Here is a 24,794-nt window from a genome sequence, read left to right as displayed (position 1 = left end):
GCGACCTTAATCCTTTTTTTTCAGGTTCTCCCTGAGGTGATTCGTGACAGCTGCAATATTTCCAGATTTGTCGCCAACCTGTGTTGCTTTGTGCAACGCAGTCCTTGCCTTGCAGAGAATAGCTCTCATTGGCTCCGATCGGCAAGGGTTCCAGTTTATTGATCAGTGGCATTCTAAAAAGTTAGGCTGTATCTAGCATTCCTTGAAGGTCAAGAAGTCAAGAACAGACTGGAAGAGTATAATGTATTGATTCATTATTTATTTCAAGTCTAAGATAACATTGTTCACCTCAAAGCGCTTTACAATCTGCACCGCCATGACACCCTGTGCCCTTAGGGTTGGATCAAGGGTCTGCAGGTATCAAGTCCAGATGTGAGTGATGCAGGGTAATGGCTTTTTACATGTGTGAACAGAGATGGTTACAATACTGTGTAGTGGATGAAGGGGGGATTGTATCCGCCAGGGGGCGCTAAAACCACACAGATCTGAGCAACGTTCTCAGGCAGAAGGACAAGAAGGTCATTGGGTCCAAACTGCCTCTACCAGCTGAAACCAGAATTAGAGCCAGGTCGCTTTCAGCTTTATTTCTTCTTGCCATGTTTCTTCGGCAGCTGGCCAGCAGCAGGTTTTTGTTTCTGGACTTTCTCTGTTGTCCTCTTATCTGTGGCCACCGGACTCCTTCGTTTCAGATCTTCAGAAAATCTCACCCCCTCCTGTTGCCTGGCTGCCTGAAGAGAAGATGGAGAGACACGGGACAAATTTAGAATCTGATGTTTGACCAGAGGGGGAGGAAGCAGACGGCAGATGCTCCTCACTGTCTCAGCTCGCACCAGCAGTTCTTCGTCCACACCGACCTGCATCTTGGCGTACACGTCCATCTGCAGTCTTGTCATCTCCTTCCTCTTTCGCCGCTGCTTCTTCTGCTGCTCCAGCATGATTTCTCGCACCAGCCGGTAAGTTTGGATCTTCTGTAAGCATTCCCCCTGCCGGACCTCCTCTGCGTTCAACCGCTCGAGGGAGGGAAAATCCTTTCTGGGTCTGCAGACATACAGCATAAGTGAGTGTGAGTGAGATTAAGGGAGTTTAGAGTGAATGTGAGAGAGCGATGGAGCACCTGATGAAGGGGGTGAGGTCCAGGGGAGGAAAGGAGGATGACAAATCAAACAAACTGTCCGACCTGGAAGCTGTTAAAAATGGAGGGGAATAAATGAGCACCTGAACAGGTTGCAACAATACGCAGCAGGAAGTGTTAACTGAGGTTATAGTACCAGTCTCTGTCTTCTTGTCCACATCCTCTTGACCTTTACGAATAAGTTGCTGTTGGACCTGGTTCAGAAACTTGAAATGACACTGTGAAGCCTAAAGAAGAAATTTTAATCATTAGTGAGGATTGGCTAAGGACATGTAAAAGAAATGGAATGAACATAAACCTTCATGTATTAAACCTCTGGGTTACCTTACTGTGGCGGCCCGGTTCGGCCATTTCCCAGGCTTTTTTCATAGCTTTAATCTTATCACGTCTCTCCGTGTCTTTGGCCACGTCTATGCTCTCTTCGCTGCTCTGATCGATGACCAAGCGGAGCGTCCAGTGTGGCTTCGTCACATCCAGTTCCTGCTACAATCAAATCGGACCAGTCAAAGGTCACCAAACCTCAGAAAAATTGGAATTCTAACTATGTTTTGACACAATAACATAAGACTGTGAAGAAAACCTTAAATAATATAAAGGAGTCATTGTTGCCATCCTACCGGAGCAGCTTTTGCTTCCGTCTTGGGGGGGACAACTGGCTTCCCCTTCTTAGCTTTGACCTTTGTTGAAGCAGCCGCCTTCCCATCCCGCTTCACTCTGTCAAGGGATGATGACATGTCTTCAGCTTCATTTGCTAAAATGAAAATAAAGAAAATGTTAGAAAAGCCCTTTTAATAAAGCACTCCTGCATGTAATCCCGCATGTGTTGTGCTGCTCCGCGTGCACTGGATGGCGCTGTTACACCAAACACCAGGTAAAACGACCAGCAGGGACAAGGGAGTACGCCTGTAATCTGGACACAGCTGGATTCATTCGGTGTGTGATTAACAGGCTGAGCCCAAACAGTGTCTGCTTGGCCCCTGAAACTGGAGCGGTAGCATTTACTTCTTCTGTTCAAGATTCAAGGTCTGTTTCTTTTCCCAACTGTGGATTCATCAAGCAGGAGAACATCAGGGAAACTTGGGGAGTGTCACTGCCTCAGCTGTGGTTAACTTCACCTCTCATCTCATTCCTCTGCGACTCTCGGAGCTGTTGGACGAATGTCAGCTCGGCTTCGTCCAACTGCCAGCTCTTGTACAGGACTTCAGCTCGGACCACATATTTATGATCCTGGGAAAAACAAACAGAGTCAGCACATGGTGCTCCGAGTTCAGACATGCACGTGCGCAAGCGTGGACTCCAAAAGCCTCCAAAACCAAAGGACAAATTAATTCTGCAGTGTTGCCACTAGTGCCCCCCAACAAAACAAACTAATCTGATGGTCTGGACTTTACAAACGACCCAACGCATTCGGAAGAGGAGCGATTGGATTTCAGCACAAGCAGCAGAGAGGGAGTGTGAGCTGAGACCCGAGGCTCGGTGGGAGGCTGCAGCCGGTCAGACGGGGATGCTGCTGCTCCAAAGGTGACGTCGTCCTGGTGTCCTTGTGTGGAAGCGTCCGACACTTTGACCCCCTCCACCTGGGTGGGAGACGTGTCCTGCTTCTCTCCATCAGTGACCTTCATGTCTGTGAGTAAAAAATGGAAGAGGACATCACATAGACACGGCTCTAGGATCATTTTAAGTGTTTCACATAAACAGAAATAATACAGGGATCCATATTTGAGGGCGTTTAAATAAAGTCGGATATTAAACTATTGAATTATTATTTCTGTGATTACAGCTCACCCTTGTTGGCCAGGAAGAAGAATGCAGGAATTGTCACATGACCCTTCCCTGTTTTGCTGATTACTTCCCTCTCCTGGTCCAGAATGGACAAACGGACCGTTACATCTGGCTTGGAGGTCTGGAACTGAACCGTTGCCAGGACATCTGCTCTCACTTGAACCGAGTTCCTGCAGAAGAGTTTCCGTTAATTAGTGGATTTGCTCCTCTGCTTTGAATAATCAAAGCCTTCAGATTTACAAGCTGTGCTATCCTTCGTCCCTCTCACCGACATATGATGCTCTTCTCATTGGGAATGTAGTGATCCTGCAATTCTTTCGCTGTGAAGGTGCTGAGAGGAGGCTCGTGGGCCAGGATGGGAAGGAGATTCTTTTCACCGATCAAGCGCATTCGCCACTCGGCGCCATCGGGTGGCGTTTGAGGCGAGACTGCCACTGCGACAAAGGTGTAACCCCTCTAAAAAGAGATGGAACCGCTAACATTTGTGAGTGATACTGTAGGTGAGGATGGAAACGTAGCAGGGCCACTGAAATATGTACGTCAGCCACCTTATTTGGCTGATAGATGTTGAACAGCATGTCCAGCTCCTCTACTGTGTCGTTATTTACGATGTATAGCAGAAAGTGAGGACTCGGAGAATAGACCTTTATTGCCAGCGGCATCGCCTTGGGGATCAGGAACACCTCTCTGCACGCACAACAAAGAAATTAACAACACTTGTGGCTAAATAACTGTGCGCAGTTGTTGGAGGATTGGAAATATCCCGATGGCTGGATGTTTACACCATGACGCAGCATGGTGAAGAATATTGTCTAACCTGTAGAGCAGAACCCAGGACTCAGCCGTGGTTGGAACAGGCACACTGTAATCTGCAAACGTTAGTCTGGACCAGTTGTCCTGTTGACAGCCGTACAAGTTGGCCTTCTTCCCAGAGTGGTCAATAATATACCTGCGTACATTTGGACAGTTAAGAGCACAGAGAGAATGATAGAGAAGACGTGGGTTTGGCTTCGCTATAAACTTTTCTTCGATCTTCTCTGCCAGACAACCAGTTGAAACATCGTACTGTCTCTGCTCTGATGGGCTTTTCGCTATATCTGACCCCCAAGACACCAACTGGACCTGATGTTTCTCAAAGGTGAGACAAACACACACTCAGAGACTCGCAACAGCCCATCTCCAGCCTCTGATCACACACACAGTTGCCAGATGCTGTTAGCTGCTTCTAGCATATAAAGAGCAGATGGATCACGATGTGGAGTTATCTCTCCCGCCAGACCTCCACAAACCCCCCACAGGGAGAGAATCCTGGCATGGGGTGCAACAGTGAGACTCTTGCATGATGTCGTGTCGACACATCTGTATCTGTAAGGCTGGCTGTTATATCTATCTGCCCCTGTCCTCAAATTATCCATCTGTCCACAGGTGGCAAATGCAGCAGCTGGTAAACTCATCCCACTTACTGTTCAGATGCTGTCTGCTGAACATGATGGAGGGAGCAACGCTAATGTTTAGCATCAGCGAGCTGCTCTGATCCGAGCTTAAAGAAATGTAGGTTGATGGGAGGGAAGTTTCAGAATACTCAGTGGTTATGTTTGTTTGTTACCATAGCAACAGTGCAGCATTCTCTTCTGCACAGGATTCAATCTTGGGCCACATGTCTGAAAGGATCTTCGATGCACTGAGGTTCTCTTTCGTGCCTGAATGACATGAGCAACAAACACAAACCCAGAGGAGAGAGTGAGGAAAAAAACACACACAATTCATGTCCAACACATGAAAAAACAGATTTTGTAGCTGACCTTGTTTGAGGGTTGTTTCCAGATCTTTTAAAATGGTTTTAATAGTTTACCTGGTTTGGAGGCGTTAAGGATTCCTGGTGCCAAACGCCCTTTGTCTGTCGCCTGCAGTGTCGTGGCTGCCTTTACCGCCGGGTCCGTTGGCTTCCTGTCGCTCCTGCTTTTGCTGACTTTAAAACAACAAAATCACATACCGGTAATTGAATGTTTATTCTAAAACGAACATTATTCTACTATAAAATGAGAATTACTGCATGTTGGCTCTATTTTTTAAGAGTAATGAGACATTTGTAATGACATTTTACCCCACAACAGACAGAGACCCTTGCACTAATGTGTGACCTTGACCTCTAGAAGAGTGAGTCAGGGTGGACTTACAGGCGGGAGGAGGTTCTGTCTGTTCAGTGTACAGGAGTGAAGGGTCGGCTGTGAGGGAACATACAGCAAATCGCTCCTCAGCTGTGAGCTCCCTGCCCAACGCCCCACACACCATATGGTCAACAGCACGGCTAAACACCTACACACACACACACATAAATATCATTTCATTTCTGATTTTAATTGCTACAGGAGAAAGCTTAAACAGCCACAACCATGCAAACAAATGATGTTTCTGCACGGTTATGAGCAATAACAGCAGCTATGCTAAACACACTTAAGATCAAGTGTTAAGCGTCTTATTGGATGTCACTGGACCAGTTACCGTGTCATGTTTTCGTAGAGAGGTGCTGCTTTGGGGACAGTGAGACTTCGCCAGCATTCTTCTGGCTGCTATCTGTTCCTGCTCATTGTTGAAAGAAGATACTACTCTGGACAGTGTCCTAAAGATGGACAAGGCCTGATCCATGAAAAGGGCACTTTCCTGTTTGAGACAGGAACAACAGTAACAATACAAGAACAACAAACTTCTTTCTGTGAGCTCATTAACTGATATTAAAGAATCGCTACGACCTTGGGGAGGTTGGACACGATGGTTTCTTCATCGGCGAAGGTGAAAGGTGTCATGCTGCACAGATGAAGATGGTAACCCACTGTTGCCTTTGCACAGAAGGACAACATGTGTCGTCTGGAAGAAGAGACAGAAAACTCAGTATCTGACCTGTAGTGGAAGTAACACCACACAGTACATTAGCACCTAATTAAAATAGCGTGTTTTTATATAGATTGGATTTCTACTATAAAGAAACCAGTGCAGTTTTTACCACACTACACTACACTGGAGCCCAAATCCAGCCAGGTTTTCCATCCTAGACATCACTTTTAGGGAGCCTTTTCTGCCTGGGAGGATAGAAAACTGCTATAATTATCCTCACCCCGGGGGTAAGTCAAGCATGGCTGCATTTGAGCAGGTGGTCGTGATGGTGAGAACTGGATACTGCGGCTGCGGGCTCTTCCACGTGCACGGCATGACGACTAGTACCGCAGACCTGCGCGCAGCATGCAGCATTTTCGTCTCTAAGGTGCGACGAGAGGTGAGAGAAGGTGGGAAAATATCACAAATATGATGAATTCACACATAAAATACGCTTGTATATGTTGTATGTGTGACACGTGCGTGCAAGTGCACGTGCACAGCTGTAGATTCTTACTATCTCCAGATGCATCGCCCCAGTGACTCAGAGCAGAGAAGCTGATGAGGATCTGGGAAGATTCTACAGTGTCCACACACAAGAAGTGAGTGCCTCTCACTTCTGGGCACTAGGGGAAACACACACACACACACACACACACACACACACACACATACATGAAAACAACCTACAACATTGGTCTCTGGGGCTATGTCTGTCTCTCTGACCAGGATACTCGTTTGCATATCTTCTGCTTAATCAACTATTTAGGTGTCCCTGATGTCCTTAAATACACACTGTGCATCATGTTTCTGTATGTGCTCATGAGCAGATCTTAAGAATGTTGTATATGTATGTGTGGACTCACATCTGGGCTGGCTACTGCAGATATGACACAGGGTCCATTTGTGGGAGAGTGTGTTGAGCTGAGAGTGTTGAGGTCCATTGCTGCTTTGGACAAGACCGAGCTCTGCAGACACAGTACAGGGAGAAAGTCACAACAAATTATACGAGGAGTGCGCATGAATTAGTCACCGGTTGTTTACCTTAAAATGAGACAAATGGATCTGGTGTGGGTAGATCCGGGGTTTGTGGAAAACCACCAGTGAACTGGAAGTACAAGATTAAATTTGATAAAAAGGGCTGAGTGATAATAACATCCATTGTGTTGATACACTTGTTTTGAAGTGTAAATATTTGTGTGTTTGTGCTTGTGCTGTTCTTACTGAAAGCATTTAGTAAAGTCATCCAAATCTACCCAGACCTCCTGCAGAGCACATTTGGCAGGAGCTGAAGAGCCCTGTCTCTTAGTTCTCAGGTTTGGGTTTTGAGGCTGATCTGAAAGATTCAGTCACAGTTTGCTCATACGGCCAGATCCCTGACTCTAAATGTCATTATTCACATGGAGCGGGATTATAATTTCAGTTTATGTCTGAATAATAAACGTGTGTTAAGCCCAATGTAAAGAACAAACAGGACAGTCTCTTGCGACTCATGGCAACTTATTCTGGACTTAAATCATTATCAGTAACAGTGAGCCAAATTTGCCAGCCTCCCACATAATGTGCACACATGCACATCCATATGCCCACTCGCTGACTCCCACCGTCTCAATGCATGTAGTGCAAGACTGAGACACAAACAAGAGATGCTTCAAGCCCAGTGACTTCTCAAGGCAAGAAATCGTTTCAGAAGGCTGAGGCGGTTCAGTGTCTCTGCTGCAGCACAGCGGCGGTCTGCTAACTCGGCTGACCAATCCAAGCACGAGCAGAGGAAGGGACAAATGTTTCGCATCATGTTACTTAGTTTCCTGTGTAGATTAAGTTCATTTGCTTATATGAAAACTGAACAGAATAATAATAGAGCCCACTCGGCAAAAAAGAGTTGTTACCACTGGAGATGGAACCAGTGAAATTCTCGTTGAACTCTGCAGTCGCCTAGAGGATGAGAGAGAGAAGCAGCAGTGAGTTGCTGAAATAGGCCTCCATCTCTAATAATGCCACCCCAGCTGTGGCTCTCCATGAACACCACAAGACAGGAGACGCTGTTAATTGTGACAGTGAGGCCTCTTCCCCTGTTATAATCCCCACCAGTGAACACCAGCTCTGACATCAACCCTCAGACACTGATGAACAGGTACGATGTTCTTCAACCTGTTTTTCTATCCAGTATGAAATCCTAACTTTGGTGGTCTCTGTAGAATTGTGGCAGCATTTAACATCATTGTCCGTGACCTTTGACCTCACGTACGTTTAGGCTGCCTGTTGTTCTTTTTGTGGTGCATTCAGCTCCATCGGGCTCTGTCTCTTCCTCGCAATCAGTCTCCTCTCTCTCAAGGATGGACACCAGAGGAGATCCGCAGGACAGTTTTCTCTGCTTGCCCTCCCTGACACATAAAGACTCTTGTGTTAATTTATACAGACAATTAGCCAGAGCCAGGGGTGTTTCAACTTTATGTCCATTTTAATGCTGCTAAACATCAGAAACACTTATTTCATGGCTTCCCTGTGGGTCGCCATACTGTTACTCACAGATCTCTGAGGTCATGGGTGTTAATGCACTTTTTTGGACCCCGGGTTTTCGTCTTCACCCTTCACCAGAGAACAGAGTTAAAAACCACATCAAAATAGTCCGCTGCAGTTGAAAAGCAGGCAGCAGCAGGAGCAGGGAGAAGACTCGGCTTGTGCATTATCTTAGTCTGACATAATCTCAGGGGTACCCACAGCTCTGGGGTGCTCTTGACACTGGAGAGAAATGAGCTGGCGATCTCGATGAATTGCTCCGGCTTTGATGAAGGAGGCTCTGCACAAATACCGCAGGAGAACTCGTAATTCCTGCCACAATGTCTGAATTCATTTTCATTTCACAAATCTCTCATCTCCGGCACCTGTGCCCTCTGTGCTGCCGATTCCAAATCTTCAGTATGAGCCCTCATTCTAGTCATATTTATTTATGACATTCACCTACACTCAATCAAGTATTCTGCTTTTCCATTTGTTTGATATCCTCCCCTCCATACATCTCCATCTTCCTCCTCCACTACATTTTGTTCCTGACTATTTTTCCCATCATATTTTCTCATGCGCACCTTGTGGTTCGTCCATGATCACAGTGCTTTTTGGCATGCGGAAGAGTTTCCATCGGGGCACGGGCGGAGATCGAGCCAGCGGTTCCAGCGGACACGCCCGGGTCCTCGTTAGCAGGACGATGTGGCTGCGCAGCAGGGAGAGGCCGTACTGACGTAGAACCTCTGACGACACAGTCTGTGCATGAGCATGAACATTAATTACAGAGATAAACATATGCACATGTTTGTTGAACATCATTTTAGAAGAATAGTTTTCCCAGTAGTTTCTAGGTTAAGAATTGATCCCCAATTGGCGAAAATCTTTGAAGTTAGAGTTCAAGGGTAGAAGAGCCTGGAACATTTAAGAAGCAGTAGAACTTTACCATTTGTCCTGTCCCGCAGGAGCTGCCGTGTGGCTGTGAAGGATAGTAGCTGGCACACACAACAATCCCTGCACTGCCTGGGACACACAAGGACAGGATTGATGAATAAATGCATGCAGAAATAAGAGGTTTCATCAGTTTGACAGACATAACATTTAATTCATACCAACCAATTATAGCTGCTGCTGTATTTAATGTTTAATACATTATAAATTAGGTTCCAGTTGGGCATTTGTCCCTCAAATAAATGTGAATTGGGAGGCTCTTTTGCCCCTAAGGGGTCATATAATTCACTCTACTGCTGCGCCTTCTGTTGTTTTATTTATGTTTGGGGATATGTGCAGAGCTGCATGTCCTAATCATTTGATGTTCCACATACAGTAGGTCTGATTCTTCAAACTGTTATTAATAAACTTCAAGTATGTCTTGCCCACAATTTAATGGACAAACGGCTTAAGTGAGTAACTTGATTAAATGTGCAAAGTGTGAAATCTAGATTTCTGTGTGCCTGTGCACACATGTACACCTCAGACCTTTACTGTTCGCCAGCCCTGGCAGTGGCCTCTTATTAAGCCTGGATTCTCTCCCTGCTGCTGAATTTACAGGCTTCATGCTTGACGAACTCTCATCTGGATGTTTAAATTCAGGGATGCTGCCTTGTAAGAAATCCCAGGTTTTCTTCACGTGTAAAGACCTGAGTGGAGTTTCAAAAAGGCTGTTACTGTCATTTTCGAACATTTGATGATGCACTCAAACTGCTCCAAATACCATTATTAGTCAGCCTTACTTTAGAGTACTGACATGTGGAATCCAGCCAGTCAGCATTTGGGTAAATGTGAGCTCACCCATCTCTCCAGACAACTCTAGTATGACACTATGCACGCGCACACACACACACACACACACACACACACACACACATTGGGACACTAATGAGATTGATGAAGTGAAACAAAAATATAAATATATCAGCGCAACAGATCATTTAAGTACCACTGCTGCTGTGAGTGAGGTAGAGTACAGGTTTGCCTTCTGTTTCATATGTTGATATCTGAAATGTGTGTTTGAAAGTGTCGGGTCCAGTTTAGGATAAGCTGTGTTGATAAGTGTGTTTTTAGTTTCCTAACACTGAGGGTGAAATGTTTGCGTCGGAGTGTACGGAAACTCACTTTGTGTTGGCCACTTTAATGAGAGCCTTGGCCAGCAGCATCGGCCAAAGCTCCGACTGAGAGGTGGAGGCAGGGAGGAGAAGATGGTTCTCTTCATCGAACGGCATGGAATCATCGATGGTTATCTTCCTCCAACAGCCCTGAAGTCAAGTCAAGAGACAGAATGCTGAAAAATTGGCAGCGCTCATCACGTTACTGAATCCAAAGGCTACACATAGATAATGCAGAGCAATGCAGGGAGCAGAACCTAGGAAATAAAGCTTCCTCGGGGCCAGAATTCCCCACAGGTGTATTTGTGTGCACCAAACTCACCATCCAGTAGAGTTTGACCACGTATTTCCCGTAACTGTTGTAAAGCGGCAGATGTCCATTGGTGGCCTTACACAGAGAGTAAATGTGCAGCCAGGGTCTCCAGCCATCTTCTCCTGAAGAGTCGCAGCTGCACACGTTCCAAACAATATAGATCTCGGCGATGATCCACCTCATCAACTTTTTGAAAGGAAAAGCAATCATGAGTCTTGACAACTGAGCACAAATCTTTAAATCCATTCATTACCTTATATATCATTTATTAACTCAACAGGGCATTATGTTAGACAGGACTAATTCATTTTTGTCATTCAAATGTTGCCCAGTCTGAGTTCTGGTTTATGCTTCCCGAGTGTGCGATCAATTGTATCTAACTTAGAGTCAAAGGAACCTTTAATAGGAAAAAAAAAATTAAGAATAAACTAACCTCACTGCGAAGCAGATGATCATTGGCAGTGATGAGGTCAAACGTTGAGTAATTGTTGACAACTGAAGGATCCTAAAATAAGACACAGCTTTGTTTATAGTCCGTACAGATTATTGAATTTAACCTGGAAATTTATCACACTCACATTAAACACACATTTATCAGGACTTTGGCATAGTGCCAATGTAGCTTTTACCTTTCCCCTTAATTGTATCGTCATAATACTCCCAAGACTCTGCGGGGGGTTCACTACCCGCTACGAGACCCGACTATGTCTTAATCTATGCCAACTCAAATTTAAACCATTCTTGTCAATGTACTGTAATGGAAATGCCACTGAAAGAGCGTTGCCTTCTCTGAGCCCCTTAGAAGCTGCAGATGTACCTTGTTGATAATAAAGTCTGTAGGACGCTTCCACGAGTGCACTCTCAGCGATGCAGGAAGAGAAATTTCCCCCTCGGGATCTTCAAATTGTGGCTACAGGCAAAGGCAGAATACAATTTACCTGATCTAAAATAGATTTGAAGGTTGACGTATATGATATGTTGCTGATCGTAATGGTCTATTTGCGTTGAGGTCATTTTATAAAGCAGATTTACATCGTTGTTCCTGTTGCTCTTTCCATCTTCAGCTCCTTTACTTGAGTCCCATTTCTCCTTGCTGATCTCTGCATCATTCCATTCAGGCCAAATAGTTAATCTGGATTCAAAATATCAGGAACAGAATAAGACACATTGGCAAGTTCACATAATGTCATATAAAGCATCGAAAAATAAATTGTTAAAAATGAATAATAAATAATGGCGTGCAAATTAGTGTGTGCTAAATAAAACAGAGTAAACATTCAGTCCTGATATAAAACTAAATGCACATAATGTCTAGCTGCAGCAGACAATTGTCAAGCCTACTCTGTCTGATGATTGGGTGAAGAGCCTTTATTGGACTCCTTTTTCTTTGATTGTGACTTAGACATATTGGTTGGATAAATTTTCAAGATACTGCTCCCCCAAAAAACCAAAGTAGCTCATGGAGTTGTGTGTTTTTTTTCTTGTTTGTCTTTACCACTGTCCTATTAAGGCTTACAATTTACTATGCTTTCAAGGCCAGGGAACTTAAAAGGACGACGGTTTGAAGTTTCCTGTCCTTTTAGGTCTATTGCTTTTCAAACTGAATTGGTTTTAATGTCATGATTATGTTACCTTCGCTAACTGTGACGTTATTTAACTGGTCAAAAATAGTTTTAGTCTGTCACGTGCAACAAGTGGGTTTTGGAAGGTGTTCATACGTGCATTTTGCACGTATAACTTGCCGCAGCCAAAATGACGACTTATAAACTAAAATAAATCTCGATTTCCTTCTGCTCTGTGCATTCGGCTTAGTTCGGCCATCATCGGCTGTCTTCGTTAACCACGTGTTCTACGTTGTCGTCGTCTGTTAGCAGCTAGCTAAACGCACTGTCGCCCCTTTCATAACCTTTTATTTGTATATAACCGCAAATATGGAGATTGGGACGGAGATAAGCAAAAACATAAGGGTAAGTATCATTACGATTTATGCAAGAGAATTTATTTACATTAAATTGCCGTACATATTGATTTAATGTGGCCGATTTAGCGGACTTTCCTCGGCTAACGTTAGCTCCCCAGCGCAGATTGATATGCAGCCTGAACAGTTGCTTGTTTTTTATTTACAAGGAATAAACACTCACAATGAAGGTGGTCTAAGGGCGATTTAGTTGCAATTATTGGACATCCACAATTTGTTTAATAGTATCTACGTAATAAATTATGTTTTTTTTGTCTGTTTCAGGCCGCTATTAAGGGCAAGCTTCAAGAGCTGGGCGCCTATATTGGTGAGGATAACAGGCACATGTCTCGTTAATGTTTGAAGCTTAGGTTTAACCTGGTTGTTGACTTCATTGGTTTTAGACGAAGAACTGCCAGACTATATTATGGTGATGGTAGCAAACAAGAAAAACGCTGCACAGATGGCCGATGACCTTTCTCTTTTTCTTGGAACCAACACGGCTAAATTTACAACCTGGTACGGTCAACACAATGCACGTATCCTCTGGGCTTCCAAGCCAAAAAAATTCTCTCTTTTCACTGTTTTTATTCAATTCTAGGCTGCAGGGTGTTCTTGAGAAGTTGAGAACTGTTGCTGTTGGTAAGTCACAATCTTTTATACATTCTGGGCTATCAGATTTTTGGCCAATGAAATGTTAACCTTTTACTCTTTGATATTTTAACTTGATATTTAGGTTCTCAGGCCACCTACATTTGTTCCTTAACTTGTCTTTTTGCAGAACCTGAATCCTTCAAAGATCAGCTCCAGTCTGACACAAATGCTGCAGCTGGAAAAGGTCGATTGTCTGTCAGTGAAGAGAGCAGAGCATACGAGTCAAAGAGACTGACGGTGTCCAGCTCACACTTGGACAGGACTGAAGCGCGCATATCGAGCTCTGCCCATGAAAGCAGGTGCCAACTATTAATTCATATATATAGTTCCATTATTTCTAACTATTTCTGTGTTATTCTGAAATATTCTTAAGTCTCATAACAACACCATTTGTTTCTCAACAGGAGAGGAGCCGTTGACAAGAGTTCCTCTCGACTTACATCTGCTGTTAAGCCCCTCATGGAGGCTCTATCCTCAGAAGCTGTTATTGATATAAAACCAGAGATAGATGATGACCTCATCACTGAGGAGCTTGTAGAAACAAGCACCAACCGTGGTCGGGCACGCGGGTCTTCCAGTAGACCCACAGCTGAAATCTACAGACCAGGCCACAGTAAATACACCTCAGTAAGCTCTGCAGATGCACCTCGATCCACGGAGGGGCCCTCTCACTTCAGGCATCAGGAAAGCAGAAGCAGAGGTTTCAGAACCGGGTCTAGTAAGGTACGCTTTGACAACTGAGAAACTAAGAAACAAATACACTAAAATAGAGTTGCTATGTTTTCTTAATAGTGTAGCTGCCGATAATGTTATCATACAGGTGTTAATGATCGATAGCACTATGTTGTGTGGTCTTTGCACAGCAGGAGGAGTTATCACGGAAACGTAAGGCTCCCATGGCGAGTTCAGTGGTGCGCGTAAGCAGAACTTTAGACGAGGACAGCGATGACTTGGATGAAGATGATTCCGCCTATGGAGGAAGAGGAGTGTCCAGCAGAGTGTCCCTACCCTCCAAACCAGAACGCAAGTCAGTGTTGAGTCCTTCGGTGGTAGACAGAGTTGCTAATCCACTATGGAATCTGGGCTAGTTTGATAGCTAGAATTTATTTGTAGTGGGTGTCGTGTCACTCTTTCATGTCAACCTTTCTTTATATTTTCATACAACTGAGTCTTCACTGGACCTTGACAAGTTTTTCTTGTGTCAGACCTACTCTCCCTCCAGCAAAACAAGCCAACAGGAATCTGATTCTCAAGGCCATCTCCGAAGCTCAGGACTCCATCACGAAAACAACATCCTTTTCTACAAGTATTCATGTTTCTCTGGTGGTTTGAAGGATCATTTCCGCTTCCATCTGCCTTTCTTATTGACCTTTCCTTCTCCTTCAGTACCACAGAGACAGACGGTCCCTGTGGCTCCCCGCACTCGCCCCGCACACAGAGATGAGATGACTGCGGCCATCCAGCTGGTCCAGGAGCACCTCCACAGCCTGGCTCCCCAGGCCTACACTCCTGCCGCACTACCTCAGACTAGAGACCCTGGTATGTGCAGAGAAAATAGAACAAATATTAAGAGAATCACATTGCTAATAATACCCGTTATTCAGATACAAGGATACTATTTCTTTGTTGTCTGACATTTGCTTTACCATTCTAGCTCCGTCACGGTTGTTAGAATCACGTCTGCAGTTGGAAGCTGCAGAGAGCAGCGATGGAGGTGAACAGAGTGATTATGGTGGGTTCATTTTCCATTGTTTTATATGCTTCATCCGAGAATGTACAGTTCATTTTGTCAGTTCAAGTGTTACATCATGTCAGACTACAGAAATTCCAAGATGTTGGATCACTGGTGATCACAGCGCACGGTCTCTCATTTTTGCACATTCATGGCTGCCAGATAAATGTCAGACACTGTTAAGTTAAAGCAAACTACAGCTGTGTTGGCCTTCAAATCTAATAAACAGGACATTTTTCTGTTTGCAAATTTTGAATAATAGAAATCCAGCATGTTTAGAGGTTATGAACACTATGAGTGTTGCATGGGGATGAATTCTATATGTTTATATTTGGGTTGATCTTTAGGTGTCGATGGTGTCGGCGTTAAGCCAAAGACAGATGATACCCGTTCCTTCATTATGAGTCGACCACAACTGCAGATGTCTCCTCCCACAACTGAAGGCCTTCAGGCCAAAGAGGACGTTAACTCTGCTGTTCCACGCACTGTCCAATCAAGGTACACACACCAAACGTGTTAGCTGTTACTCACCTCGGGTAGAAATGTGTTTGCAACACTGACGATGCTAAATTTAGGTTTGTCGTGTGGGCCTATTAAAAAAAATCTGATCTTTTGTGATGTTTTTTTTTTTTTGCTTCGTACTAGTAAGGAAACGGTGAACTCTGCCAGCCCCAAGTTCATAGTCACATTAGATGGAGTGCCCACCCAGCTGGGAAATCTTTCGGACTGTGAGATGGATTTGGATGATGTCAGACCACACATGAAGGTCACAGATGTGCCCCTCCACATGAAGAGAGAGCCCAAAGTTGGCATCCGTCACAGACTGCTGGGAGGTGCCACCTCACCAGAAGGTGTGGAGAGAAGAGTCGTGTTGTTTTGGAATTGCCTGTCACCTTTCTGTAGTTCTAACCAGAAATGCACGGTCTTTTTAATGTAACGATTGTGTTTTTTTTTTTGTCGTGTCCTTTATCCAGAGGACATGATGGAAGCCGGGGTAATGGATGATGGCGTCCCCTTAAAAAAACAGAAAGTGCTGGAGAGATGCAAGTTCTGGCCTGTCTGTAAAAGCGGAGACGAGTGTTTGTACCACCACCCAACAACACAGTGCAAGTGAGAATTTAATTTCTCCTTACAACCGTTTGTTCACACTACATCAGCCAATATGAAAATTAATGTTTTTTCCTTTCCCTAAAGGACCTTTCCCAACTGTAAATTTGGGGACAAATGCCTTTTTGTCCATCCAAATTGTAAATTTGATGCCCGGTGCTCCAAACCAGATTGTCCCTTCACTCACGCCGGTCGCAGAAGCTCAGCTGCTGCTCTCCCCAGGCCAGGTATCCCCTCACACCCTTGTGGGTTCAGCACAAGATGCACAGACCACTCACTGCATGCACCAACGCATCTCTCTAACCATAGTCCTCGTGTCCACAGCGGCGCAGCCAGCCAAGGTTGCAAACGTGTGTCGCTTCTTCCCAGAATGCAAGAATGTTGACTGTCAGTTTTATCACCCAAAGGTAAGAAAAAATAAATAGATTTGATTGTGTGATGATAACAATTGGTTTATAAGCCGCTTGATTTCATTTTGTATTAAATGTGCTGACTTGTGTGAACAGCCTTGTCGCTTTGCGGGGATGTGCAAACGAGCCAGTTGCACCTTTTACCACCCGACCACATCTTTGCCTCCGCGACATGCTCTGAAGTGGATGAAATCACAGAGCAGGTGAACAAATATTTGATTGAAACAACATGTCAGTATCGTGGCTGATCACATTAAATGCACGCGCTCTCTTTTCAGCTAATAAAGGTGTCTGGATCGACACGTGAAGCTTTGGAATGTGATCATGTGTTTTATTCTCACCCCTGTTTTGTTTTATCATATCATTTATAATTTTTTTTTAAGAGAGGTGTTTTGTAATAGGGTCAGAAGTTTGCAAATTAAAATATTTCAATGGCCTGTGCCTAAATGTCCTCTGTGTTGTTCTTTATGATTAAAGATATATTTCATATTGTCTATTCAGTGTATTGTTATTGCAAACCAGGAGCCCCAACTTTTAGCTTGATAGTGAAGTAAGTGGTAAATTTGAACATTTACTGAAACCACAAGCTGGTCTTGGTGTCGGGCACTGGCCCAAGAACCCTGAGCTCTGGACAACATTGTTTCTGATTTAGCAGGAGTTTGGGGAGAAAAGGTCTTTGAGTTTGATGGGAAACTAAAACCAAGGCTAATTATTGTGACTGATGTTGGTTGTGAATGTAAGCATGAGCCTAACTGCGATAAAGGCATGAGTTACGATAACTAAGGACGTTTTCTTCGGGTTTATCAATATGGCTGCATTCTCACTCCCTGCCGCTAGGCGCTGCTACCGCGCAGCGTGATGACGTAGGTTTATTTCAAGTCAAAAGCACTGTGAGCTCGTGCTGAAGTCGCCGGGTACGGTGGCGCGTGCCTGTAATCCAAGCTACTGGGAGGCTGAGGCTGGCGGATCGCTTGAGCTCAGGAGTTCTGGGCTTCAGCGGACTATGTCGATCGGGTGTCCGCACTAAGTTCGGTATCGATATGGTGCTCCTGGGGGAGCCCGGGATCACCAGGTCGCCTAAGGAGGGGTGCACCGGCCCAGGTCGGAAACGAAGCAGGTCAAAGCCCCCGTGCCGCTCAGTAGTGGGATCGCGCCCGTGAATAGACGCTGTAGTTCAGCCTGAGTAACACAGCGGGACTCAGTCTTTTGTGTATATACTCACCATGACAACAACATCACACCTTTATATCAAAATAGTGTTACTAAGCACGTAAATGTGCTCGTATGTTTACTGTACAGCTCCCCCTCCCGGAGGTTTCCCGCAACTACAACAATTACACTCGCTAATTCCCGGCATGACCTACAGAGGGCGCTGAACACTATCAAACGTACTTTTTTCATTTATATATTACCACTGATCATTGGGTACTAATTTCAGAGAGGAGAGTGGATAAATAATGGCAGCAGGGTATATAAAAAAGGGACTGTACTAGTGACAGCTGTGCACCGCCCCCACATGGACGACTACCACAATTACAAGACATTCACGCTGCATGAGCCAAAGAAGAATTGTTTGAAACTTCTTATTGTCATGTTATCTGCAATAACGGCTCAATCATAAATCCTTTGTATTTTAATTCTTGAGTGTCACAAAACTTGTAATCAGAAATGCTTCGAATCCCCTTGTAGCAAAATTAGCAGGAAAAATAGACACAGAACTCCACCAAGCAGGTTGTTTCCTCACATCTTTGGGAATTCCCTCCAGAATCCAGAACAATTGTAATTCTGTTCCTTGGCCCATTGTCAACACTGAAAAGTTAATTTAAATCAAGTTTGTGGGGTATTTTACAGTCAAAAGGGTGAAAGATAAAAAGGGTAAAAAGTATGTAAAAGAAAAAAAGATCATGATATTTCCTGTTTGATCAGTGCCCCCAGTTCGCTAAAATAATTTCATTGCAATTTGTCAATACGTTTACGGGTTATTTTGCCAAACCAAATGCGGGCTGTCGCATAAAAATCAGGTTAGACTTGTAGTTCAGAATCAAATATTTCTGCAGGCCGTCCAACAAAAAGGTGTTGCCTCACATGTTCACTGCTGCAACTTGCACTAGCCTACATACCGTGTTTTGGAATAACCTGAAAATGTTTTTTCCAAAACAGCAGCTTTAGAACCTAATATGAAACCCAGGGTGGGGATTTACCCTACCTGTGGTAAGAGAGGGTCGAACCCTACTGACAATTAGTGTGCTGACATTTGTAAACCACAAGCAATACTGGCAGCTCTGCAGTGATCACAGATTCAGCGAGGATACAACATCGCTAACACGTAACATAAGCTGCTGAGTGCAGCCGACTGGACTTTACACCTTTTTGCACTGACTCATAGGCCCCCTTCGTTAAGAGGCGGGTCATGAGTGAAGATGAAGCTGACATTTGAACATCTAGGAGATTCTTCACTTGCGCTCTCTCTCTCTCTCTCTCTGTCTGGCTGCTTATCAGAAACCTCCCACTGCCACTTCTATGGAAAAGAGACCACAAACGAGGGCATCTTAGCAGTTCTGTCTAAAGAAATGGTTTGTTTGTGGGTTTTCCCACAGCATGACATGAGCGCTGAGGACCATTCAGTAACCTAAATGCTGTATTATGCAAAGCATTTTAGTTCAACTGAGGCAAAAAGGGTTGTGTTTTATTAGTAATCAGCAGATAAACAGAGATAAACACAGAAACTGGGCCACTCTATGTCAAAGATTGTTCACATTAGCGTTGTGTCTGCATCTTGTTTAAAGCAGAATTTGACTAATCAGCTTTCCTCGGCGTTCTCTCCTTTCTTTACACGGCCTCGACTGTGTTGGCCGGCGCTAAATGCCACGCATTACAAATGTCTGCCCTCGCCTGAGCTCCTCTGAATTCCCGCGATGGTCGAACATGTTTTTGTGTGGGAGGCCTGTTCTGCCAAGCAAAGCTGTTTTGATCCTTATTTTTCTTTCTTTTTTTTCCCAAATCCTGTTGTTGTACCACCAAATGCTGCCTCGTGACGCGGCAAATAAGAAAATAATGCCACAGCTCACGCATGCAAATTCACCGTCATCCACGTTGACTTCATTTTAACACATTTTAAGGACCTTTCTAACACATTTTATCAGGGTCGAGGCAATATGGTAGCAGTTATTCAGGTACAGTTTAGGGTAAATATGAAATGTTTGCTATTTGTGGATTTCTAGCAACAGCAAAGAATTCTCAGAACCTTTATGAGGAACAGATTTATTTAAAGCCCTTTTTCTGAGGAAAAGATCAGTAGGTGACATGTTCATGCATTTCACTAATTGAGCTACTTGCAATCGATTGGTTGCTATTTTGACGTTTAAATTTACACCCAACATAAAATCTTGTTCTTTAAGGTGGTATTTTTCCTCAAGTGTGAGTTTTTGGAGGTGCGATGATGCCTTTATGCCCCTCTTTAAAACTCTGTGTACATTCATATATTGAATGTTTTTTATAGTGTTTTGGGGGGCTCCTGGAGTAGTTCCCCCATCACCCCTGGGAGGGGGGACGCTTCGTTTTAGCGCAGCTGTCGTGTCACAAATTACGAAAACACAGTTGTGGAAATCACCAGCAAACCTGTGCAGGGGCCCAGTCATCCATGAGGACGCGTGGGACGTCTCTGGAGGATTCAGCCGAAACATGATGTCATGCGGGACATCCGGAAAAAGAGGAAGAGCGTTTCGTTCAATGCACACATTCATTAGGTCCTCCGAGGGGATGGTTGCAAGTTGAGAGTTGAATTCCCAAAGGGAGTGCCCTGCGTTTGAAATGTGGAACTAGGTGTTCGTGCCATGGCAGAAGTATGAACATCTGGAGGACTGAAGAGTCCATAAATGCAGGGAAATTCCTTGTCCACAAGGTTACTTGTGTTTGGAAGTTTTGCAAAGACACCTCAGGTGGTTTTATCAATAATTAACCTTCCTGGAGTTTACAAGATGACCTGAGAGGCTCTCATTTTCCAGCAGACATGTGACTTCCAGTCTAATGCAACTCACTCAAATTCTTACCAGAAGCTACATCAGATACAGCTAATTAACACAGAGGGCTAGTCTCACCACTCTGCGTGTGTGTGTATGTGTGTGTGTGTGTGTGTGAGAGAGAGAGAGAGAGAGAGAGAGAGAGAGAGATGAAGGAGAGCATGGGCAAGACTGATTAGGAAGGAGGAGTGAAGAAAACGAGAGAAGAAACTCATTCAACCAAATTCTTCTCGACACACACTCTGCGCGCTCTCTCTCTTTCCACACACTCAGACCAGCTTCTCACACACAGTTGAGGTTCAAAACACAAAGCAGAAGTGGACAGAGACGCAGGGTTTCAGAAGCCGCGGTTGGCTATGGCTCAGGGCTCTGACAGCAATGACACCAGCTACAAGTCCCCGTCTCCTGGCAGCAGACCGGTAAGCGCACTTCCACCTTCTCGGCAACGTGCTCCGACTTGTTCTCATGTCCTCTTTTCAGCAATGCTCCTTCAACCCAAACCGCTTTTCTTAATGTAAAAAAAAGAAACATTAACAGCAGGTTCCAGGCGGGTTCTGGCCGCCAGAACCTCGCGCGTCCTCGTCCTCGGGTGCACAAACAGGCTGCGTGCACGACTCCGAGTGTAGGCTTTTCGCGAATTGCACAATGTGTCACTTTTCCAAGGAAGGGAGGAGAAAGAATATTTTTCGAGGAAGCGCGCGCGTGGATGATTAAAAAGCTGTCAGGAACAGGCTGCATGGCGAAGACGCTGCGTTTAAGTGTTTCTGTGCATGTGAAACTCTGAAGCTTCACGTGTGATGGTGCAGCCTGTCACACAGAGCCTTGGTCGCTTCACAGCTGCACCGCATCTCCTCTTTCAGCTCCTTCTCGTCTCTTTTAACGGATGTTCGATGTTTCCACTTGCTCCGTGACACTTTGACAGCCAACTCAGTAGTTTGATTACTTAGAATGATACCAAGAGAACGTTCAGGACATGAAACAGGGTGTGTGTGTGAGTGTGTGTGTGTGTGTGTGTATGTGTGTGTGTGTGTGTGCGTGCGTGCGTGTGTGTGTGCGTACGTGTTTTACCTAACTGGTGTCTCAGCCACTCCCTGACCCTTCAGTTGTTACTCCCGTCTCCAACCGTCGTCACAACCGACGTGTAAAGAGCGGGAGCAGGGCGGCACACTTTAACCGCCCCACGTGTGTTTTCCCCCCCTCAGAGTTCCTCGGACGACGCCAAGAAGGTGATGCGGCGGGAGAAGAACCGGATCGCGGCCCAGAAGAGCCGGATGAGGCAAACCCAGAAGGCGGACAGCCTGCACTTGGTGAGGAGGGGTCATTGTTGGGGTGAAGTGGGGGTCACGCTGCAGGATTGGGGTTAATGGTGCCATGAGGCAGATTCGTTGTTTAGAGAGAGATGAGCAGGACTGTTGCTGGTTCCACTCTTCATCAGCGGAACAGCGCCGGAGCTGGGATGTTACAAAATGCTACCTGACCATGTGGCGAATGTGTCACGGCTTCTGGCGGGCTGTAGGCTTGGACGCCGCTCTGCGTGTTTGCAGGAGATTAAGGAATAAATTAGCACGTGTGGGCTTTCTCTTTTCACAGCAACATCCATCACAGGCGCGTGAATTACTTTCCTCCTCACCCGGAGCCTAACGTTCTGCCTCCGGCGGTGCCTTTGCCTCGCCCCTGAGAGCGGCGCTTCTCTGAACCTTATCAGATGTTTCGTTTTTGCTTGTTTTTTTTTCTTAAACCTCCGAAGAAAAAAAATCCCAGCCAGTAGGAAGTCAATTTAAATATGAAATAATTCTAACAGTTAATTATAGAATCTAATCAGAAGTGACAGAGAGCTCCAACGTATGCTGTGGTTTTGCTTTCACTAGATAAACAGGAAGATGTATTTTCCCTCTCAATGACACACTAGCTTATTTCCTGTTAAATCGTTTTTCATAGGTTCAACTACGCTTAGCTTGTGGGCAGGAGAGGAGAAAGGGGCAGGTGCTTCTTGTAAAGCCTTGCCAGCAGTGGGCTGTATTGCTAAGTGACGCAAGCCCAGGGGTTTACCCTGAGTGGGACAGTCGTGTAACCTTTGGGCAATAGCACTATGACCTTTTCATTTCAGTGGAAGGGTTCCTCCCCACAATGCTTAGATCACTTTTTGTAGCTATCTGTACGCTGGTGATCAGTAACAGGCAGGCGAGGTTGAAAATGACAATGAGCTCATCTGGAACTGTGGTGGTGGGGCGTGAGCCACATTTAGGTTATACCGTGACTTCGAAGTGACCTGACACGGTCACAGTGGCAAAGGATGAGGTAAAAAGAAAACTGTCAGCGATAACAATAGGTAGAACTGTTTCAAAGGTCTACAGTGAAGTGACAGTTTGCTGAGGGGAAGTGAAGAAGGCAGGCCAACTGAAAGAGGACGCAGCGTGACCCCGGCAAAGGTCAAGTGGTGTTATTGCGTTTGCACTCGCAAATAACTTTTTGTGAAAATGAAAGTCAAAGCAAGTGGAACGTGATGGTCATCAATAGGACGCCATCTGAGGCTCGAGTATAAAAGAAGCAGAAGCTATTTGTAAATAATGCTTGACCCAAACAAACAGATGAGTCGACATCTTGCTGGGGGGTCATTGATGGCAGCAGGAACGGTTATTTTTGGAGCGTTTTGTTCTGCACCTTGGGAAAGGATGCTAACAGCGCTCACGCTGGGTGAACTGAATGGAACCTAAACATGCTAACATGCAAAGTGTGTAGCCAGCACGCAAACAAAGCAGGTGGAACAATCGGCCTTGAACGTTCCCACCTGCAGCTTCCTGTTTCCTGCCAAATTGTGTCAGGAGTTTGTTTCAGGCAGCCGGAAGGTTTAGAGGCCACGTGATTCCCAGGATTAGCTGAGCTAACCAGGCAGGGTTGACGCCTTACACTGGCACTACCCGGGCACCTGCCTTCACTGAAAATTTCCATTCTTTTCCCCCAGGAGAGCGAGAACCTGGAGAAGGAGAATGCCGCCCTGAGGAAGGAGGTAAAGCAGCTGAGCGAGGAGGCCAAGTACCTCGCGTCTGTGCTGAGCAGCCACGAGCCTCTGTGCACGGGACTCACCCCCCAGAACCCCGAAATCCTGTTCCCTACTCACCACGGCAGCTACCACCACCAGCACATCACCATACCACACTACCAGCACTGACCTGTCCAGCTACGGAGCGGCGCCGGTGACGCACTGCCAACAGACGAGTGACCTCAACTAACAGAGAGACTGACTGGTGACATGTCGCCCAAAGTCCACACGACAGGAGCGACCTGACAGACCGACCAGTGACAGCACAGGATCTAAACAGGAAGAAATGTATTTATTTTGTCCCTTTTTAAAAAATTTGGGCTTTATCTGATTGGTATCAGTGGTACATACGAACATGATGTGAGTAAAAGATAAAAACCAGTCTTTGTTTACATTGGGAGGACAAAAAAACATGTTCAGGTGACTCACATGATGCTGTATGTTTGTCGTTTGCTTTTTTATTTTTTTCCACGGAGGCCATCTCTTCCGTGAGTATCTTGTGTTCGTTTTCCGCTGTGTAAAATGTGGCTCAGTACTGCTCAGGTGTTTTTTGACAGCTTTGATTGTTGACAAAAAAGAATGTAAAAGGCCGAAAAGGTATGGAAAAAGGAGGATACGGGAGGAACGGTGATGCAAAGTGGGGCTTACCTAGATATATTTATTGAGGCGCTATTCAAGAATTCAGCAGGATGTAGAAAGTAGATGATCCCAGAAATGGGATCCCACCACCTGAAAGTGCCAGCACCCCCTTTTTGCTGCTCCTACACTCAGACGGTGACTCCTGTTCAATTTTCTCAAGCCCCTCACACGACGTGACCAAATGTAATGTAGACTGGCTTTTACCCTGAATTGTGTCAAAGTTTTGTTTTTGTAAATGACTAAATTATTAGAAAAGAAGGCATGAAAACTCACAATGCTGTTTATTTTTTCCCCTTTGGTTTGCTCTCAATTGAGTTATGTTTCTATATAAATACTTTGTCATTGTGATGAAAACATGTTCAGGGTGTCTGTTGTTCAATAAATATTGACCTCAGAGTGTAAACGACTAATCATGTTAATTGGAATCCAGAAAAATTTAAATATTATGCTGGATTTGCTCTCAACGCCACTCAGAAGACGGATTTTAATAATCTCGTAGATACTTCTTTTTGTCGTGCAACAGGTCATTTC

General features: G+C 45.0%; 3 protein-coding genes across 4 annotated transcripts; 2 read left to right on the top strand and 1 right to left on the bottom strand.

Moving 5' to 3' along the window:
- Window positions 1–239: 239 nt before the first annotated feature.
- On the bottom strand, window positions 240–6,773 carry LOC130516415 (androglobin-like). Its single transcript, XM_057017479.1, has 20 exons — window positions 6,652–6,773; window positions 6,303–6,411; window positions 6,027–6,168; window positions 5,665–5,779; window positions 5,417–5,575; window positions 5,092–5,230; window positions 4,767–4,883; window positions 4,521–4,614; window positions 3,732–3,863; window positions 3,463–3,601; window positions 3,183–3,370; window positions 2,918–3,084; window positions 2,599–2,756; window positions 2,248–2,359; window positions 1,750–1,883; window positions 1,457–1,615; window positions 1,269–1,359; window positions 1,115–1,184; window positions 831–1,038; window positions 240–728 (listed from the first exon to the last, which is right to left on the bottom strand). Exons 1-20 carry the CDS (start codon window positions 6,727–6,729, stop codon window positions 582–584), a joined length of 2,658 nt encoding a protein of 885 aa, XP_056873459.1. The 5' UTR covers window positions 6,730–6,773; the 3' UTR covers window positions 240–581.
- A 5,746-nt stretch (window positions 6,774–12,519) lies between these two features.
- zc3h14 (zinc finger CCCH-type containing 14) lies at window positions 12,520–17,059 on the top strand. Of its 2 annotated transcripts, none has more exons than XM_057017224.1 (17): window positions 12,520–12,672; window positions 12,948–12,990; window positions 13,067–13,181; window positions 13,264–13,304; window positions 13,444–13,615; window positions 13,721–14,039; window positions 14,183–14,343; window positions 14,522–14,622; window positions 14,703–14,855; window positions 14,971–15,048; window positions 15,396–15,546; window positions 15,694–15,901; window positions 16,025–16,158; window positions 16,243–16,382; window positions 16,480–16,562; window positions 16,662–16,768; window positions 16,844–17,059. In XM_057017224.1, exons 1-17 carry the CDS (start codon window positions 12,637–12,639, stop codon window positions 16,845–16,847), a joined length of 2,046 nt encoding a protein of 681 aa, XP_056873204.1. In that variant the 5' UTR covers window positions 12,520–12,636; the 3' UTR covers window positions 16,848–17,059. The 2 variants fall into 2 exon arrangements, with proteins under 2 accessions (XP_056873204.1, XP_056873203.1); XM_057017223.1 differs by having other exon boundaries at window positions 14,180–14,343; window positions 15,694–15,899; window positions 16,023–16,158.
- Window positions 17,060–20,730: 3,671 nt separating this feature from the next.
- batf (basic leucine zipper transcription factor, ATF-like) lies at window positions 20,731–24,666 on the top strand. The gene is made up of 3 exons (XM_057017433.1): window positions 20,731–21,003; window positions 21,787–21,891; window positions 23,547–24,666. The coding sequence occupies exons 1-3, from the start codon at window positions 20,941–20,943 to the stop codon at window positions 23,751–23,753; spliced, it is 375 nt and encodes a 124-aa protein (XP_056873413.1). The 5' UTR covers window positions 20,731–20,940; the 3' UTR covers window positions 23,754–24,666.
- Window positions 24,667–24,794: the final 128 nt, after the last annotated feature.

The sequence above is a fragment of the Takifugu flavidus genome, chromosome 19, assembly GCF_003711565.1.
Source record: "Takifugu flavidus isolate HTHZ2018 chromosome 19, ASM371156v2, whole genome shotgun sequence".
In the NCBI taxonomy this organism is placed as follows: Eukaryota; Metazoa; Chordata; class Actinopteri; order Tetraodontiformes; family Tetraodontidae; genus Takifugu; species Takifugu flavidus.
The sequence above is the reverse complement of the archived record's forward strand: the minus strand, read 5'-3'. Positions and strand labels throughout refer to the sequence as shown.

Bases quoted from the DNA above. Each gene is read 5' to 3' on its own strand.
- LOC130516415 (XM_057017479.1), bottom strand. From the start codon at position 6,729: ATGGACCTCAACACTCTCAGCTCAACACACTCTCCCACAAATGGACCC. The intron at 5,780-6,026 runs GTGAGGATAATT...CTCTTCTTCCAG, and splicing joins ATGCTTGACTTACCCCCGGG to ACGACACATGTTGTCCTTCT. The intron at 2,360-2,598 runs GTCTCAGCTCAC...TGTTTTTCCCAG, and splicing joins AGCCTCCCACCGAGCCTCGG to GATCATAAATATGTGGTCCG.
- zc3h14 (XM_057017223.1), top strand. From the start codon at position 12,637: ATGGAGATTGGGACGGAGATAAGCAAAAACATAAGG. The intron at 12,673-12,947 runs GTAAGTATCATT...TGTCTGTTTCAG, and splicing joins AGATAAGCAAAAACATAAGG to GCCGCTATTAAGGGCAAGCT. The intron at 14,856-14,970 runs GTATGTGCAGAG...TTACCATTCTAG, and splicing joins ACCTCAGACTAGAGACCCTG to CTCCGTCACGGTTGTTAGAA.
- batf (XM_057017433.1), top strand. From the start codon at position 20,941: ATGGCTCAGGGCTCTGACAGCAATGACACCAGCTACAAGTCCCCGTCT. The intron at 21,004-21,786 runs GTAAGCGCACTT...TCCCCCCCTCAG, and splicing joins CGTCTCCTGGCAGCAGACCG to AGTTCCTCGGACGACGCCAA. The intron at 21,892-23,546 runs GTGAGGAGGGGT...CTTTTCCCCCAG, and splicing joins AGGCGGACAGCCTGCACTTG to GAGAGCGAGAACCTGGAGAA.